Source organism: Suricata suricatta, chromosome 4 (genome assembly GCF_006229205.1).
Source record: "Suricata suricatta isolate VVHF042 chromosome 4, meerkat_22Aug2017_6uvM2_HiC, whole genome shotgun sequence".
Taxonomy (NCBI): domain Eukaryota; kingdom Metazoa; phylum Chordata; class Mammalia; order Carnivora; family Herpestidae; genus Suricata; species Suricata suricatta.
This window is the reverse complement of record NC_043703.1, coordinates 89,516,077-89,534,034: the sequence shown is the minus strand read 5'-3', so window position 1 is coordinate 89,534,034 and position 17,958 is coordinate 89,516,077. Positions and strand designations below refer to the sequence as shown.

The window sequence follows — 17,958 nt, the reverse complement described above, 5'->3', positions numbered from 1 at the left end:
ACATTTTTTTCCTTATTTTCAATTACAAAAGTAATTTCTCATGTAGGATCTTATTCAAGGACATTATGTAACAAAAATGACCAAAATTTTCAATAAGCAGGTACAGCAAAAGACAGATGAAAACTGTCTCTGGGTGCCTGGGTGGTTCAGTCAGTTAAGCATCTTACCAGCTCAGGTCATGATCTCACAGTTCGTGAGTTCCAGCCCCACATCAGGTGAACTTGAGCCCCACTTCGGGTGAGCTCGTGCCCAGCTTTGGATGAGCCCCACTTTACTTCTCTCTCTCTACCTCCCCTCCCCCATCTCTTGTGGGATTCTCCCTCTCACTCTCTCTCTCCCTTTCTCTGCCTTTAGCTTACTTGCACCTTTTCTCTCTCAAAAAAACAATTATCTTGTGTAATGCATTCATCCATTCAGTAGTCATTCAACAAACACTGAGCATTTATCATGTATTGGCTGCCTAGTTGGCAAAACACATGCAAAAAGATAATTACCCTGCAGTGTAATCAATCCCCTGCCCTGGAGGCAGGCCCAGCACTCCTGCAGTGAAAGTCTGATGACCTCACAGGCAAGATAATATTTGCCCACCGTCTTGGAGTTAGAGTTGGAATTGCAACTTATTTCCAAAAGAAGCAAAAGAATTTAAGGCAAAGGGAACAGAATGTGCAAAGTCATGAATGTAAATGGTTTGTTTGAGGACTGGAATGTCACTTATCAGTGGGGAAATACAGAACTCATAGGTGACAGCCAGCATGAGAACCTTGAGAACCAAAAGGGTTTCCTCAGCCGGCTATCTGATCTAGTACTGAAGGAACAGAGAGAAAGGTGGAGATGGGTGTAGGCAGCATAGCTGGGGAGAGCAGGCTGGGAGTGGGAAGAGGGCTCTGAGGCCTGAATGACAGAAATGGCCTCTAGAGATCGACCTCTAGCAGGAGAAGAAGAGCCAAGAAGAGAGGCCAAAAGGCAAGGTGGAGGAAGCTTAGTTTGGGCAAAGGCAAGGAGGAGGCAGCTAACAACAGGAAGTTGTATAAGACAATGAGGTTATAAGCAGAATCTAGGGTTTGGCAAGTAGGGGGCCAAGGGTGACCTTAGCAACAGAATTTTAGGGCACAGTGGGGTTACACAGTAAGTTGTGTGACACTGTGTATAAGTAGCCACTGAAGAGGTAGACACAGGGAGGGAGCCATTTTTCCAGAAGTCTGGAAATGGATGGAAGAAGACAGATCCATGACAGAGGCACCAACCAGAGGAAGGACTCAGGTCTCAGCATCCTTGAAGGCCAAGGGAAAGTGCTTGATGCAGGGAGGGGGCAAAGAGCCCAGCAGGTGAAGGGACAGCCTTGGGAAGGAGAGACCCAGTTCTACCGAGACCAGCAGGAAGGGATGAAGGAAGGGGAAGAGGAGGATGAAAGAGGAAGAGGAGGGAAGTGAGGCTGAGTGAGTTCCTGTCTGCTGCTCAGTGAAATACAACAGGGGTAGGTCTGGAGCTTAAGGACACTGAGGGAAAGAACCACCGAGCTCCTAGCATTGAGGGCCCAGCCAAAGGTGACAATCACAAGCTTGTTATGGTGTATGGTTTTCTCTGGCAGTGCTCGCCAACTTGGAAGAAGGAACCCAGAAAACAGATGGTTTGGCAAATTTAGCATTGGGTACCAGGGACAAGGGGGCAAGGAAATGAGAATGCCAGTGACAGTATAGTTGAACCATCGAGCGGAACATCATCCCAGGCAGAGAACCATGCTGATCACTCCATCTGCCCCTCCAGATCCCCCTTCACCCCTGCTCTCTGCCTGGGGGGACTGTCCTCCATGGCCTGCCTCAAGGGACTCCTTTGCCCTCTGGTTCCCAGTTAGGGTCACCAGCAGGAAGGAAAAGGGTAGGAGGAGAGAGATGTGGGGCATTTGGCCCTCACCTCCACCCTGCTCTTTCTGCCAAGGCTCTGGCAGCGGCTCCCCCTGCACTCACCGGGCACCAATACCTTCAGGCTCAGGGTGGCCTCCCTGGTCCTCAAGATCTCGGGGGGCTCCCTCAACCCTGACACCCCTCTGTAAACAAGCCTTTACTCACCTCTTTTGTGTGGGTCAGTGCGGCTTAACTGACTTAGGAAAAACAGATCCCATGGGCCTGCCCAGCAGGAGAGGGTGTGGGAAGAGGTAGAGGAAAGAGGGGAAAGGAAGAGATTGCATGGGGAGAGGAATATTAGGATTTCCCAGGTTGAGCTTAAGTTCCTCCCTGGAAGAATAAATGGGGCCCCATGGCATGGGGAAGAAGCTCATTGGGTGAGAGAAGGGTCCTGGAAGGGGAAGGGTGACAATTCACATTTGCTCCTGTGCTATTTCACTGGTTGACCAGACTGCTTTTGTTTCTTACACACATACGCACGCACGCATGCATGTATGCACACACACTTAAATGAGAATCTCCTCTGGTCCCTCTGAGCCCCAGAGGCCCCATGCTGACAGCAGTTCCAGGTGACCCAGTTTGGATTTGTGGCATCTGCACAAAAACGTTTGATTTGTTCTGACCTGGCTGACCTGCCAGAAGGGTCCTAGCTCCCAGCAGGCTGCAGGAGGCTCAGCCACTTTATCACATCTTCCTCAGGCCTCCCTAGATGGCCCTTGGGGTCTGGGCCGTCCCCAGCTAATGCAGGATCCCAGCAGGTCTGCCCACGGCAACTGTCTCCCCACACCCTCATTATAATAAAAAATTGGCCGTACACATGCCTTTGTAAGTGGTCAGGGCCTCTGTGGCCCAGCCAGAGCAATAGAAATGCAGATTAAATCCTTTTGTGACCCCATTACTTCAAGTTTGTGAGAACTCTGCCCAGACCAACTCCCCATCCTTTCCACATTCTTGTGATAGATTCAAGGAAGAAACCACATTTTACTCCCCCTTGAATAGTGACCAGCTTTGGCTCACAGGAAGGAGTCAATATAACAGAGTCTCTGCAAGTCAGTAAGATAATCTCCCCAAATGAGAATATGAATATTCAATTAAAAAGTGTTTACTTCACTTCTGAATAGGTAACACGTGGACATAGTTCAAACAAAACCCAAAATAGTATAAGAGGTTTGCAGTGGGTCTCACTCCCACCCCTGCCTTCATGGCCCTGTTCTCCACCAACCACCACCACTTCCTCACCCCCACAAACACACAGAGGTAAACTACTTGTATTAGTTTCCTTTATATCTTTCTGGAGATCTTCTGGGTAAACCAGGCAACTGCGAATACACCAAATAGACCATTTAAAAGCCAACATGAACTCAGCACATACAGCGTGTTAGGCACTTTACAAGTGTTAAGGCATTTGGTTCTCACAACAGCTCCAGACGTAGGCCTTGTGCCCACTTGAAAGAAAATAAAACTGAGGTAAAAAGAGGTTAAGGAGCTTGCTTCACGGGCTGAGCCTAGCAGTTTACAGCAGAGGAAATTCAAACAATCATATGAAAAGATGCTCAGCTACCTTAGAGGTCAGGGAACTTAAAATGCGAACACTAACAGTATTCCATTTTTATCCACCTGTGGGCAAATTTTGCAAAAGGTGGGTGACTCTCAGCACGTGGAGGTGGGGTCTGGCACTCTCATGCTGGTGGGAGCATGAATTGCTCCAAACTTTGGGGAAAACAAATTGACAGAATTTATTGCTGTTTAATGTACACGCCTTCCTAAATATAAGGCTAGGTGTACACAAGCATGCATTGCAGCACTGTTTGAGAAGCAAAAATATTCTGAATATTCATCAAGGGGAAAATGGGAAATTACAGTACGTTTATAGTAGGAAATACTATGCAGCAATTACATAAAATGAGTTAGATCTATATGTATTGGTTTATGATGTCCACGATTTTATTTAAACTTTTTCAAAAAGTTTTTTAATGTTTATTTATTAATGAGACAGATACAGAGCATGAGCAGGGGAGGGGCAGAGAGAGAGGGAGACACAGAATCTGAAGCAGGCTCCAGGCTCTGGACTGTCAGCACAGAGCCTGACGTGGGGCTCGAACCCACGAACTGTGAGATCATGACCTGAGCTGAAGTCAGACGCTTAACCAACTGAGCCACCCAGGCGCCCCCACAACTTTTTTTAAGAGAGTGAGCAGGGGAGAGGGGCAAAGGGAGGTGGGAGGGAAGAGAAAGCGAGAGAGAAAGAGAGAATCTTAAGCAGGCTCCTTGGTCAGAAACGACCTGAGCTGAAATCAAGAGTTGGACACGCAACTGACTGAGCAACCCAGGTGTCCCTCCACAAAAAAATTTTTAAAGCAACTTGCTAATAATTTTTATCGACATATATTTTTGTATTTGATGTTCATTTATATATCTGTATATTTTAAGAAATATCCCTTATATGTGCCTTTGTTTAAGTATGTCTATATGAATATGGAGCAGTGATTCTCAATTAGAGTGTTTTTGCCCTTTGGGGCACACATGACAATGACAGAAGACATTTTTGTTTGTCACCACTGAGGAATGTTAATGGTATAAACGTGAAACATCCTACTGTGCATACAGGACTGCACCCTGCCCTGCAAAGAAATATCCAAACCAAAATATAAACAATGTTGAAGTTGAGAAACCCTGGCATAGAGAAGGGAAAAAAATGGAAGAACATAAAAGTGTTAATAATGAACACTTTTTTTACTCATCATATATGTTTGACTTATTATAATGTGTACTTATTTTGACTACTAAAAGTTACCCTATAAAAGTAAAAAAATAATGCTCAGTGAATGTTTATTGTTTCGGCAAAGCCAATGATGGAGGAAGAGTCGGGGAGACTGTTTCCCAAGGAGACATTCCAGAGCAGGGATGTGAGCAGAGGTGGTGGGAGCTGGAGGCACCAGGGTGTGGGTGGGGACGCCTTAGAGCCTGGTCCTGACATTGGAGCTCACTTGCATAGTCTGAAGAATCCCAGGTCTTTTGTGAACTGAATAAGGCCCTGCAAAAATGTCCTATGATTAGGCATAAACCTTGTTTCCATTTCATACGCTGGGGAAAACCATCTTATAGTCAGGCAGCAGGGAATCGTAATACCTCACAACTGCATTTCTCACTGGTCTGCTGAGAGTTGGGTTGGTGGGTGTTTCTTGGCAAAGAGTGGCCAGTGAAACTGGAAAAACTCTGGCTTAAACTACAGGGGAATTAAACAGGATTTGTTGCTGCAGGCCCAATCAGAGCCTTTAATATGATAGAATGTGCATCTACAAGACAGAGTTCATCAAATGCAGGACTTCTCAAGTTCTTTTTAACTGACAGCATCTCCTAAGAGTAGGATTTTGTGAATTACAATTTGGGAAATAATAATTTAGTAGATCTAATCAGTTTTACTGATGAGGAAATAGTGGCCAAAAGAAAACAAGACTGGAAGTGTGCCCCGGGGGCTCAGTCAGTGAAGCATCCAACTTCAGCTCAGGTCATGATCTCATGGTTTGTGATTCGAGCCCTGCTTTGAGCTCTCTGTCAGCACGAAGCCCACTTCAGATCCTCCATCTCTCTCAAAAATAAGTAAACTTCAAAAAATAGTATTAATGGGGGCGCCTGGGTGGCTCAGTCGGTTAAGCCTCCGACTTCAGCTCAGGTCAGATCTCACGTTCGTGGGTTCGAGCCCCGCGTCGGGCTCTGTGCTGACGGCTGGCTCAGAGCCTGGAGCCTGCTTCCGGTTCTGTGTCTCCTCTCTCTACCCCTCCCCTTCTCATGCTCTGTCTCTCTCTGTATCAAAAATAAATAAAACATTAAAAAAAATAGTATTAATGTTGTTTAAAAAAAAAAAAAAAACGAACCATGACTGGCTGAGTTGGTGGGCGGGGTTCCAATCCAGAATACCTGTCTTCCAGTCCAGTGCTTTTTCCCTAGCATTAAGCAGCTAACCACAGATACAAATCAACTATAGATTCTTAGGGAACATTCCTAGGACTTACAGAATTTTTTTCCAATTTAATTTGGAGGGGTTGCACTGGAGGTAAGAGAAAAGGGAAGCACTGGAAATCTCTCAAAGCAAAACCCACCTTTAAATAGGATCAAGACATTTTTGGCCTCAGAATAGAGACCATTTTTTTCTTGGTGGTGGGGACACCCACAAAGACCAAATGTGCTCCTGTGAACCTAAGAAGGTATACTCTCTACCACTTTTTTTCTTCCTCTTCTTTTTTTTTTTTTTAAGTTTATTTATTTATTTGTTGATAGATAGAGACAGAGAGAAAGAATCTGACAGTCCCCAACTTGTGATGCAGGGCTCAATCCCATTAAGCCTGAGATCATGACCTGAGCTGAAATCCAGAGTAGGATGTTTAACTGACTGAGCCATCCAGGCATCCCTTATTTTGAAAATATAACCTGCACAGGACAGATGGAAATACCTTGGGCTTCAACCCTCCCCAGTTTATGTCAAATTCACCTCACTGGGCCAAGAGAAGCCCTAGAAAGTTGATTCTGTATATTCTGTTCAAGAAGCAACTTGACTAAAATTTACTTAATCCTATTATATGTCAGGCCTCTACAAGGCACTAAGGAGTCAAAGATGAATAGAGCATAATTCTTGTTCTGAAGGGATTCTCCATCTGAAGAGAAACAGATATTGCATGGAGCCGGACTGAGATAGGTCCTAGCAGCTGATAGAGGGCAGTGTTTACAAAGCCTTCTGAATGCCCACTCTTTAAAAAAAAAAAAAAAAAAAGGTCTTTTTTTTAATGTTTATTTAATTTTTGAGGGAGAGAGTGTGTGTGAGCAGGGAAGGGCGTGAGAGAGGGGAAGACAGAATTAAAAGCAGGCTCCAGGATCTGAGCTGTTAGCACAGAGCCTGATGTGGGGCTCGAACTCACAAACTGTGAGACCATGACCTGAGTCAAAGTCCTATGCTTACATGACTCAGCCACTAAGGCGCTCTGAATGCCCACCCTTCTAAGAAGCTTGCACACTTTAGCGTGTGGGCAATGGGAACTATGGAAGATATGTTCAGTTTTAAAAAGAAAACTCTGGCCCAGGTAGCTTCAGTGACTTCATTTCCCATTATCAAGTCACCTTCTTTTCCCCGTTTTATTTGGGGCAAATTATGCTCAGAGACTAAGACTGTCTTTACTAATAACTTATTTAACGTAGGTTCACTGAGGGAATTATAATTTATAATATGCCAATAGCACACAGGATGTCCCTTTATAAGCCAATAAAGAAATAACATACTTCAAACCAATGATAGGTTAAGTACACGATTGTTTCAGGCAAAAGGGAGATGAAAGAAATTGTTAAGGTGTGTCTTTCCACAGTGTGTAGAGTCCGTTCTTCAAACTAGAAGCTGGGTAGCAGCTGCAAGCTTAGGTTCCACACTGGGGTACCAGTCTTGGCAGGAAGGTGGGCTGCTTGAAAGATTACTCCAGGAACCGTTGAATGGATTGTACCAGTGCCGAGTAATGACAAGGCTGGAATAGGTGCCTCTTCTCTTAAGACTGCTGCTTGCTTGAATACCACTGCTGACCAAAAGTAGCCTCGCTAGGGCAGCAAAAGTGTCTCAAAATTTAAGAAAACTAGTTAGATCAAGAAAGAGTAGCCTTGCCCAAACTGAACACTCTCGAGTTGTTGTTCAAACCTCTTGGTTTTTAAAGTTTAAAAGTCCGTCACATTATGGACACCATTGCTTTTACTATGGTGTCAATGACGTAATAGTCCTCTCCACTGCAGCTAGGAGTGTTCATTAAGGAAGTCCTAATACCCAACTTCAAAACAAGTTCAAACCACGAACAACTCTGTCCAAAACAAGTCAAATCGTGGATTTGAAATCCTAACAAGTCAGTACACACAGCCTTGGTTAATAACCTCCGGTGTCGCCAGCCCCCTCACTCCACATCACCAAAGGCCTTGCCCCTGGGAAGGGTCCTAAATCTGGTCCTATCCTTCTTCCCCCATCTCGGTCCCACCTCAGGCCTGGACCACATCACCAGTAATGACTTCATCACCTCAGCACAACTGTTAACAGGAAATCGATGCTAGGACTGCAGGTACGTCCTGCAGACTGGGCCAATGCAACAAATTCACCTTGGCTCACACTGCCCGGTCAGTTGGCACAACAGGTAACAACGGTGGCCTTTAGGAGCCCTCTCCTAAATTTAAATCATTTGAGGTCCAACAAGTCTTTTGACAGACTCGGACTTAACGACTTCCATCTAGCAGCCTCTACGTTTACAGAGCACAACTAGCAGGAAAGACGCACAGGAAGTCCACTGTGGTCGCTCCTTCTATGCACGAGCACTTGGAGCTCCGAGGGCGCAAAACGAGTTGCTCTAGCGTTAGTTAAGGGCAAAGCCTACGTCTCAAACCAAGACCACCCTCACACCTCCTGGGGCGCGCAGCAGACGACGGGTGAGAAACACGCGTGCGTAGCCTGTCCCATTTCTCCCCGCCCCCGGTTGAGTCACGTGAGTGGGGAGGGCTCCAGGACTGAAGGAAGCGGAAATCTGACACCGGGTGGCGGAGGAAAAGCCCTCCCCCGGAAGTCACGCCTCTCTCCGGAGCCTACTCCCGGAAGTGCTGCTGTTTGTAGCGGGCGTGATGGCTTCAAGGTTACTTCGCGGAGTTGGATCCCTGGCGGCGCAGGCCCTCAGGGCCCGCCGTCCCAATGGAGTCGCCGCGGTGCGCTCCATGGCCTCTGGAGGTACTCGGCCCGCCCGGCGCGTTAGGGACTGGCGCCGTTGCCCTCCCGGGTTGGTGCCAGGGCAGCGCAGCGGGGTGGGCCGTTCAGCTCCGCGGGGCGCCAGTGACTGCTCCACGGCCTCACGTGCTTGAGTCTCCGCGGGCATCTCCTTGTTTTTCCTGACTGCCTCTGCTGCCGCCCACCGAACGACCCCCGCTGCGAAAGAATCCTAAACTGTGTCGGGTGACCTTGGGGGACGGGTTGTAACGGGCATGTGGAGGGGCCAAACCGCACTTCAGGTTTGCGTTCACCTCAAGTTGGATGAACCCCACCCCACTAGAATTCTGATTTGCTTTTAGAAAAAAATGTGTAGAAAAATTGGCCTCTGTAGTTGAAGTAAGAAAAAGATTACCCTGTGCTGCCGCTTTTGGAGATCATGACAATGGTCTTTAGGGGACAATGTGTATGAGTAGCCTTTAGGAGCTTGTAAACTATATGTAATCATTTATGGATGTTCATTTCTCCTCCTGGTAATTAAGACAACATCATAATTCATGTATTTTCCTTTAGGCGGTGTTCCTACTGATGATGAGCAGGCGACTGGGCTGGAGAGGGAGATCATGATGGCTGCAAGGAAGGGACTGGTGAGAAACTCCTTTCTCTGGCTTTGAAGTTCATAGTCTTGGATGGGATCAGAGCAGTATCCTCTCTGGTAGCATTTAAGTTAGGAAACCTGACTTGTGGGAACAGTACCACTAGCCTCTGGAGGGTAGGGATCATTTGGCATACTGGCTTATTCTTTTTCAGGACCCCTACAATATGCTAGCCCCAAAGGCAGCTTCAGGCACCAAGGAAGACCCTAATTTAGTCCCATCTATCACTAACAAGCGAATAGTGGGCTGCATCTGTAAGTACCTCACCACTGTTTTCTTGTCCATTTGTTTAAAATATTCTATATAGGATGTCAAGAATATGTTTCAGATCCTTTGTGTGTATGCTGTTGTGTGTAAAGGGGATATGTGCGTAAATGAGTTATTCTGCGGGTCCCCTGGTCCTTTCAAGCTTCATTAACCTAAGCACGTTATCCTTATTGTAAAGAGATAATGGAGCATCACTAATACCAGCTCACTGGAGACGCAGCATGAAGAAGTATTCATCTAGACAATATTTATTGTACTTCCTCTTTGCCACATACCATTTTAGGCACTAGGGGTATATGCCAGAATGGACTGTGCTTTGGGATTCTACATAGGCAGAGGAACTGTTAGAACCTGATAGTGACTCATGTGAGGTCAGTTTACTCAGATAAACTCAGGGCTTCATTTCTTCATCTGCAAAGTGAAGAAGGAGAGAGCTAGAACTGATCTCTTACGATGTCAACCATAACTTTGTGTCTTAGAGGTGTCTGAGGATGAGGCTAGTATTGAAAGTCTCCACTTCTAGGTTGGATGGCCTTCAACCACATATTCCCTTTCAGGTGAAGAGGACAATAGTGTCGTCATCTGGTTCTGGCTGCACAAAGGCGAGGCCCAGCGATGCCCTAGCTGTGGAACCCATTACAAGCTGGTACCCCACCAGTTGGCCCACTGAGCCTTTGCACTAACTTACTCAAAATGTGCTGTAAAGTTTCTTCTTTACAATAAAGACTAGCCATTGCATTGGCTCCTTCTCCTATAGTTGGCTGGTCTTACTTCTATCCTGTATTTTTTGGGGAGATATGGATTCTTACTTTGGGAATAGCTATCTGTTAATATTAGCTTGTCATCCATGTACTTGGGTATGCTGAGACTGACAATCCCATAATACAATGATTGGGGCCATCTAGTATGGGGAAAGCCTGGGCTATGGAGTCAGGCTGACTCAACTTGTAATATTGACTCCGTCATTTAAATTTGTCACTGGGGCCATGCCCTCTGAGGGTAGGTTACATCTGTAAAGAAAGGTAAATACCTTGTGAGATGTTAGAAGTAAGAATAACATACATAAAGAGCCTGGCAGATGGCTCACAGTAGTTTTATAAAAATTGGGGAAGCTTGTGACCAGAGTTTTGGGGACTTTTGAAGTCTTGGGATTTAAAGCATAGGTCATGGGGATATCATCAGCAAAATCCAGAGTATGAGACAATTCCAGGAACTAATGACCAGATTCTTCAAACAAACTGCAATGCAGGGAGAAAAAAAAGGTAGGGAGAACCTATCAAGTGAAATGGATGTGAGAGAGATAACCAAGATCAAAGCATGGAACTTGTTCAGATCTGTTTGAAAAAAATGGCAATTATAAAGAAAAATTGAACAATTTGAACTCTGGATATTTGATATTTAGAGATTTATTAAATTTTAGATGTGTTAATGGAATTAGCTTTATTTTGTGCTTTAGAGATTCGTAGTGAGGTACTTAAAGGTGAAGTATGTCTGGGATTCGCTGTAAAACTGGGAAGAAAAAAGGAATTTCGGCTACGATTGACCCATTGTAGCCAGGTACAAGAGAGGTCATACTCTTATGTATGTTTGAACTTTATCATCATATTTAAAAATAGAGGGTGAAAGAAAATTTTTAAGGTCCAATTCAGCTACTTTATATTTGTGACATCTTGAACAATTAAGTTCTCAAAAGCTCTCTGTAAAATGGAACTGGCACCCTTCCATTTTTGTTAGGATTAACTACAGAGGTGGCTTTAGTTACTTTCTCCACAAAATTGGTTCAGATTAGGTCTTTGAGCTGAATGAATGATGATGGGAATCGTTGAGGAGAAAAGCCCTTTCCCCCAGTCTTGCCTTACTTCCTCTTAAAGGTATAGATTAGTCAAAGCTACTGCTTCCAGTCATTATCTTTTATTTCCAGGAAATGCCCAGGTCATGTCTGCCATTCAAGGCTCTTCCCTTTGGGAAGGAGAATACCTAGATAGCCGTCTATTAAATCTACCCTCACCACTCCCATCTCAAATGCTGTTTGTAAACAAGAGTTTACCAAGAACTGGTACTGCCACTAAACCCTTTTGTCTAGCCTGCCTCCTGCATTCCCCTTTCCTTTTCCACTGCCTTCTTTCCAAGCAGAACTCTTAAGAGTGAGCTTTGGCTTTCTATGACATTAATCTGATCTGCCTTCTCTCCCCCTCAACTTTTACCCTCTCTTCTATACTTTTTAGAATTGTAACCAAGTCAGGGCGCCTGAGTGGCTCAGTTGGTTAGGCGTCCAAATTCGGCTCAGGTCATGATCTCACAGTTCATGAGTTCAAGCTTTGTGTCGGGCTGTGCTGACAGCTCAGCTCCTGGAGCCTGCTTCAGATTCTGTGTCTCCTTCTCTCTCTGTCCCTCCCCCACTTACACACTTTCAAAAATAAACATTAAAAAATTCTTGGGGCACCTGGCTGGATTGTCAGTGGAGCATGTGACTTAATCTCAGGGTTATAAATTCAAGTCCCACATTGGGGATAGATATTCTTAAAAAAGTAAAATCTTTTAAAAAATAAAAAAATTGTAACCAATTCTCCCCTAAAGAAGGAAAAATCTCCAGTACATGTTGACTGTGTTAGGCAGAATAACGGCCCTCTCCCCCACAAAGATGTCCATATTCTAGTCCCAGAACCTTGAATATATTAGGTAAAAGGTTAAGGTTGCAAATAACCTTACACTTGCAACCTTAAAAACCTGATATTTTAAGGTCAGATCATTTTTATCTGACCTTAAAATAGAGTATTCTAGATTACCCACTTGGGCCAATAATCAATAGTGGCTGAATGGAGCCCGAGGGAGATGTGATTATGGGACTATGGGAGGATGGTCAGAGAGAAGCAGTATTGTTGGTCTGAAAATGGAAGAAGGGGGCTATGGGGCAAGGAATGCAGCCTACAGAAGCCGAGAAAGGCAAGAAAATGATTCTCTCCTAGTCTGCAGAAAGAAATGCAGCTCTGATAACCCCTTGGTTTCAGCCCTGTGACCCATGTCAGACTCTATGGAACTGCAAGATGTTTTTGTTGCTTTAAGGCACTACGTGTGTGATAATTTTATTATGGCAGCAGTAGATCAGAAAACTCAACTACTGCCTCCTGAGTTAGTGGATCTCAAGATTAGTTGCACAATAGAATCACCTGGGGAACTTTTACAACTCCCAATGCCCAGATCACGCCCAGACCATTAAAGCAGAGTGTCTGGGAGTGTGATGCAGGTTACAGAACTTTGAAGTTCCCCAGGTAATTCCAGTGTGTAGTCCAGGTTGAGAACCTCTGCTTTGAGCTAACCACATAACTGAGCAGCTCTTCCTTGCCTCTTGGTAACTGGGAGCCCTAGTGGCAGATAGGAAGTCTAACATCCCCCCCCCACCCCAGGAGTACCAAACCTTTACTTTTAGGTAGAAGTGGGTTGCATCTAAACCTCTGGCTGTTTAGCAGCTTAGAAATTAGATCCCATCTCCCCTCACTAGAGAAGAATATAAGCCTTACTCTAATGGTATTTATTTAAAAATCTGCAAATACAGAATAAAGAACTTGTTTCCTGAAATGATTGAGTGTAAGTAGCTGATCTGATGCCCCATTACATTTCAGTGTGTATTTCTTTTAAAAGACATTCTTCTATTTCTTACATTATTTTTTTTTTAAAGTTTACTTATTTTGAGAGAGTGTGTGAGCAGGGAAGGGGCAGAGAGAGGGGCTGTCAGTGCAGAGCCTGATGTACGGCTCAAACTCACAAACTTGTGAGATCATGACCTGAGTCAAAACCAAGAGTCGGATGCTTAACTGACTTGAGCCACCCAGGGGCCTCAAAGATACTCTTTTGTACATGTACAATATGACCATCAAAATCTTTTGTACATGTACAATATGACGCTTTTACCATTTAATTTTTAGACCCTATTCAAGGTTTGCTAAATGTGCCTATAGTGTCCTTTGTAGATCCAGTTCAGAATTACGTGTTGCCTTTAGTTGTGATGTCCCTTTAGTCTCCCCTCTGGAACAGTTCCTCAGTGTCTCTCTTACACGTGTGACCTTGACGCTTCTGAAAATTACACCAGCAGCTCAGTTTGGTCTGATGTTTCCCCATGATTGGATTCAGGGTATGTGTCTTGGGTATGAGCACTGAAGAGATGATGCTGTACTCTTGCTAGGCATATGATGTCACCTCGTCCCATTGCTGATAGGTTTACTTTGGTCACCTAATGTCTGCCAGACTTCTCCACTGTGCACTTGCTCCTTAATAAGTACCTTTTGGAGTAATAAATGCTTTGAGATGTCAGTAACTTGCTCCTCATCAAAAATTTGGTTAATTTATATCAGCATGGGCTCATGCTTTATTATATTCAGTGGATTATCAGCCATAACTATTATTTAGCTGCTGATGTTTAATTTGTCCCAAATTTGGCTGATAGGAGCTTCTTCAAGTCAGCTCCTATGGCCTTTTGACATATCCTGTCATTTTTTGAGCACTTCTTTTATTTTCTGGCACAAAACGTTCTAAGCTCACCTTCCAGGCTGTTTATAAACCCATGAGGTAGGTACTATTATTATCACCCCCATAATAGAGATGGGGAACCCTAGGAAGAGGATTACGCAGCTAGCTAGTTGTGGTGGCAGAATTGTGAATCCAGAACACTTGGCTTGAGCCTGAGCTCTTTCCCCACCCTTTTGAAGTAATTTTAGATTGTTACAGAGAGATTGCAGAGTTCCTAGTTACCCTTCACACAGTTTCCCCTAATGTTAACATAGCACGATGACTAAAACTAGGAAATTCACACTGATGCAGTGTTATTTACTAATTTTGCTGGCTTTCCCAGAAAGGTCCTTGTCAAATCCAGGACCTTATATTGCATTTTGCTGTCATACCTCAGTCTTCCTTCAATCTGTGACAGTTCCTGTCTTTTATAACCTGTCACTTTTGAACAAGGGAACTGGTCCATTAATTTGTAGAATGTCCTCGGTTTGGGTTTGCCTGTTTGTTCCTGGTTAGATTGAGGTTATGTGGGAATACCAAATATGACACTGTACCCTTGGTGCATCATATATATCAAGAGACAGTGACTAGGGGCATCTGGGTGGCTCAGTAGGTTAAGCATCTGACTTCAGGTCATAATCTTGTGGTTCATGGGTTCAAATACTGTGTCCAGCTCTGCTGACAGCTCAGAGCCTGAAGTCTGCTTCAGATTCTGTGTCTTCCTCTCTCTCTGCCCTTCTCTGCTCACACTGTGTGTCTCTCAAAAATCAACAAACATTAAAAAAATGTTTTTTTATTAAAAAAAGGGGGGCATCTGGGTGACCCAGTCTGTTAAGTGTATGACTTCAGCTCAGATCTCATGGCTTAGGAGTTTGAGCCCCCCTCCCCCCACTTCCCCCCCCCCATTGGGCTCTGTGCTGACAGCTTAGAGCCTAGAGTCTGCCTCTAATTCTGTGTCTCCCCCTCTCTCTGCCCCTCCCCTACTTGTGCTCTGTTTGTCTCTCTCTCTCTCAAAAATAAACATTAAAAAATAAAATAAAAGAGACAATGCGTAAATACTAAGGATGCAAGCTTTGATCATTGGTTTAAGGTGATATCCACTAGGTTTCTCCACTACAGCTATTATTTTTCCTTTTGTAATTACTGGTTATTTTGGGGGGACATAACTTTGAAGCAAGGCGAATGTCCTTACTTTTGCTCACTAATTTTTTTCTTTTAAAAACTGTTAATGTTTATTTTTGAGAGAGAGAGAGAGAGAGACAGAGTGCAAGTAGGGGAAGGGCAGAGAGGAAGACACAGAATCTGAAGCAGGTTCCAGGCTCTGTGCTGTCAGAGCCAGGGCTGGAACCCATGAACCATGAGCCATGACCCTGAGCTGAAGTCCGGCACTTAACCGACTGAGCCACCCAGACACCCATTTTGCTAATTTTTGTATCTGTTTTTGTCAACAACAGTTAGTACTGTGGTGTTTGCCTATGGTGGTTTCCATTTTCCGTTAATCCTTCTATATGAATTGAACTACTGTAAGGAAGAATTGTCCCTTCTCTTCCATATATACATATATTCAATTATTTATGTCAGAGTGGATTCATGAATATTTTATTGTATGGATGGCTTATAATCCATCACAGATTTGATTACTGGGTGCTCTTTCAAGTTGATTTCTCTGTCCTTAAGACAGTTTTACCCCCTTTGTTTTTGAAGCACTTTCTTACTTAAAAATTTTTTTCTTTTGATGTTTGTTTATTTTTGAGAGAGAGTGAGCGTGCGAACAAGGGAAGGGCAGAGAGAGGGAAGCACAGAGCCCAATGCGAAACCCAGGAACTCTGAGATCATGACCTGAGCTGAGGTGGAACACTTAACTGACTGAGACACCCAGGCGCCCTGGAGCACTTTCTTACTTATGGTACCACAAGATATTCCAGGTTCGTTTTATACTTTCTCTGCCCTAGATTTAGAATTCTTCCAGGGACCTCTGGTTCCTTTTATTGGAGAATGGTATTTCGAAGCCCCCATCTGACACTGTTAAGTGTTTATTGCTACTGGGGTGTCACTGTGTCCGAGGCCTCCAAGCAGACAAGGCTGGGAAATACATATATTCTAACCCTAGCATTCACACACTGCCTATTTTGTCAGCATCTATCTGTATTAAAAACCATGAATCCAAACCTCCAGTCCAACACCACACAAAGTTATTTTAGCTTTACCACCTTTTTGCCTGTAGCTTTTCTCAGATGCACCATCTGTAACCACACCATCACTGCTGGAGGATGGAGTTGGGAGGATGCTGCATTATGCTTGGCTTTACAGGATGGGATTTGGACAGACATGAGGGAAAGTCATTCCCAGCAGTGAGTAGAAGCTGGAGGGCAGAGCAGGGCATGATGATATGTGAAACTAAAGGAGGAAAGAAACAGATCCCAAAGGGCCTGAACTTAAGTAACATGTAGTTCATGAAGGGGATTTCACCAGGGGCATATCAGTGTGGTTTCATTGCACTAGGCAGTGGAGAACTGCCTGACATTTTGGACTAGGAAGTGGCAGAACTAAGGCTATATGGGCCTGAAATCCAAGAGCAAATGGACTGGGTAGGGATGGGAATGAAACTACTGTTATTCAATAGGATGGTGGAGACCATCATAGTTACGGAATCGCAGGTGGGAAGGCACTGCAGAAGAACCAACAGAATGTGGTCATTGACAGAATCTGGAAGAGGTAAGGAAAAGAGAGGAGAAAAGTAATAATGCTCCAAACCTGTGTAGTTTGGAGAAAGAGGTACCATAGACACAACCCCAAACAAAAGGTTCTTTGTAAATTGTTTCCCCCTTGAGGGCAGCTACAGGTTTAAGTACTCTGTGACCAGAAAGCCTTATGGAATTCCCTATGAAGATAGGCCTCAGTCACCTCTCCCCTCCTACCTGATCTCCTCAGCTCTCAGCCCTCCCTCAACCCCACCAACTCCAAGGGCCTTCAACACATGTCTTTCACAACCATTCTCCTATGGCCGGCTGGTCATCATCCAGGACATAGCTAAAAACCCTCTCATGGTGTTCCATATGCTGTCCCCAACCTCCCTTTTTGGTTTTCTTGCATTATAGCCAGAGGGGGCCACTTACTCTTCCCTGCTGACATGGCATCACTCAGGTGCATGCCCTTCTCTCAAGCCACAATGGTCCCAGGTACCCTTTGAGCCCTTACCTCAACCTGGAACACCCTCCCCTACCTGGCTGACCCAGACTGCCCCACCTGCTGGGCTAGATGCCCTTCTTTCTGACCCCCACAATGCTATCAAAATGGCCAGTTCTTCATCTTCCCTTGACCCACATGTTTTTGGGGGCAAAGACATGGCCCCAAACCTGTGGCACCCTCCTGGACATACTGCAGGTGTTCAGATCCCTGACAGAGGAAGGAAAGGGCAGACTCTGAATTCTCATTCCTCACTCTACTCCCCTGCCCTCCACCACTCAGCTTTTTCCTTCAGAGCTCAGCTCATCAACACAGCCTGTTCCACCTCTACCAACTCTCCTTCCAGGAGGCCTGAGCCCTGAGTCTGCATCACTGTTGGGTCTGTCAGTCTCAGCCATATCTGAGCTGGCCAGCAGAGGTGCCCAAACAGAATGGGCAGGACGTAGATGGACCGAGCACTGGCCCTGCCTGCCTCGAAGTCTTGTCCAGGAATAAGGCTGAGGAAGGCAGCCTTGTGCTCTGCTTCCAAGGGCTCTGCTTCTCCAGGTGGATTGTATCAAGTGGGTAATGAGGTTGGGGAATTCTAAAACCTGGTTGAGAGTCGGGCCTCCTGGGGCCTCCTGTGCCATGTTGCCCTGCCAACCACTGAAACCCTCAGGCTTCTGAGCTAGAGCCAATGTCACACTGCCTTCTTACTGGTCCTTTCTCTCAAAGTCTGCAGAGATGGATAAGC

At 45.0% G+C, this 17,958-nt stretch overlaps 1 protein-coding gene across 1 annotated transcript; it reads left to right on the top strand.

The window, feature by feature from the left end:
- The first annotated feature begins 8,484 nt into the window (after positions 1-8,484).
- LOC115288972 (cytochrome c oxidase subunit 5B, mitochondrial) lies at positions 8,485-10,292 on the top strand. Its single transcript, XM_029936212.1, has 4 exons — positions 8,485-8,637; positions 9,187-9,260; positions 9,424-9,523; positions 10,094-10,292. The coding sequence occupies exons 1-4, from the start codon at positions 8,535-8,537 to the stop codon at positions 10,204-10,206; spliced, it is 390 nt and encodes a 129-aa protein (XP_029792072.1). The 5' UTR covers positions 8,485-8,534; the 3' UTR covers positions 10,207-10,292.
- Positions 10,293-17,958: the final 7,666 nt, after the last annotated feature.

Coding starts and splice junctions, on each gene's coding strand:
- LOC115288972 (XM_029936212.1), top strand. CDS start 8,535: ATGGCTTCAAGGTTACTTCGCGGAGTTGGATCCCTGGCGGCGCAGGCC. Junction 9,261..9,423: donor TGGCTGCAAGGAAGGGACTG/GTGAGAAACTCC, acceptor ATTCTTTTTCAG/GACCCCTACAATATGCTAGC. Junction 9,524..10,093: donor GCGAATAGTGGGCTGCATCT/GTAAGTACCTCA, acceptor ATTCCCTTTCAG/GTGAAGAGGACAATAGTGTC.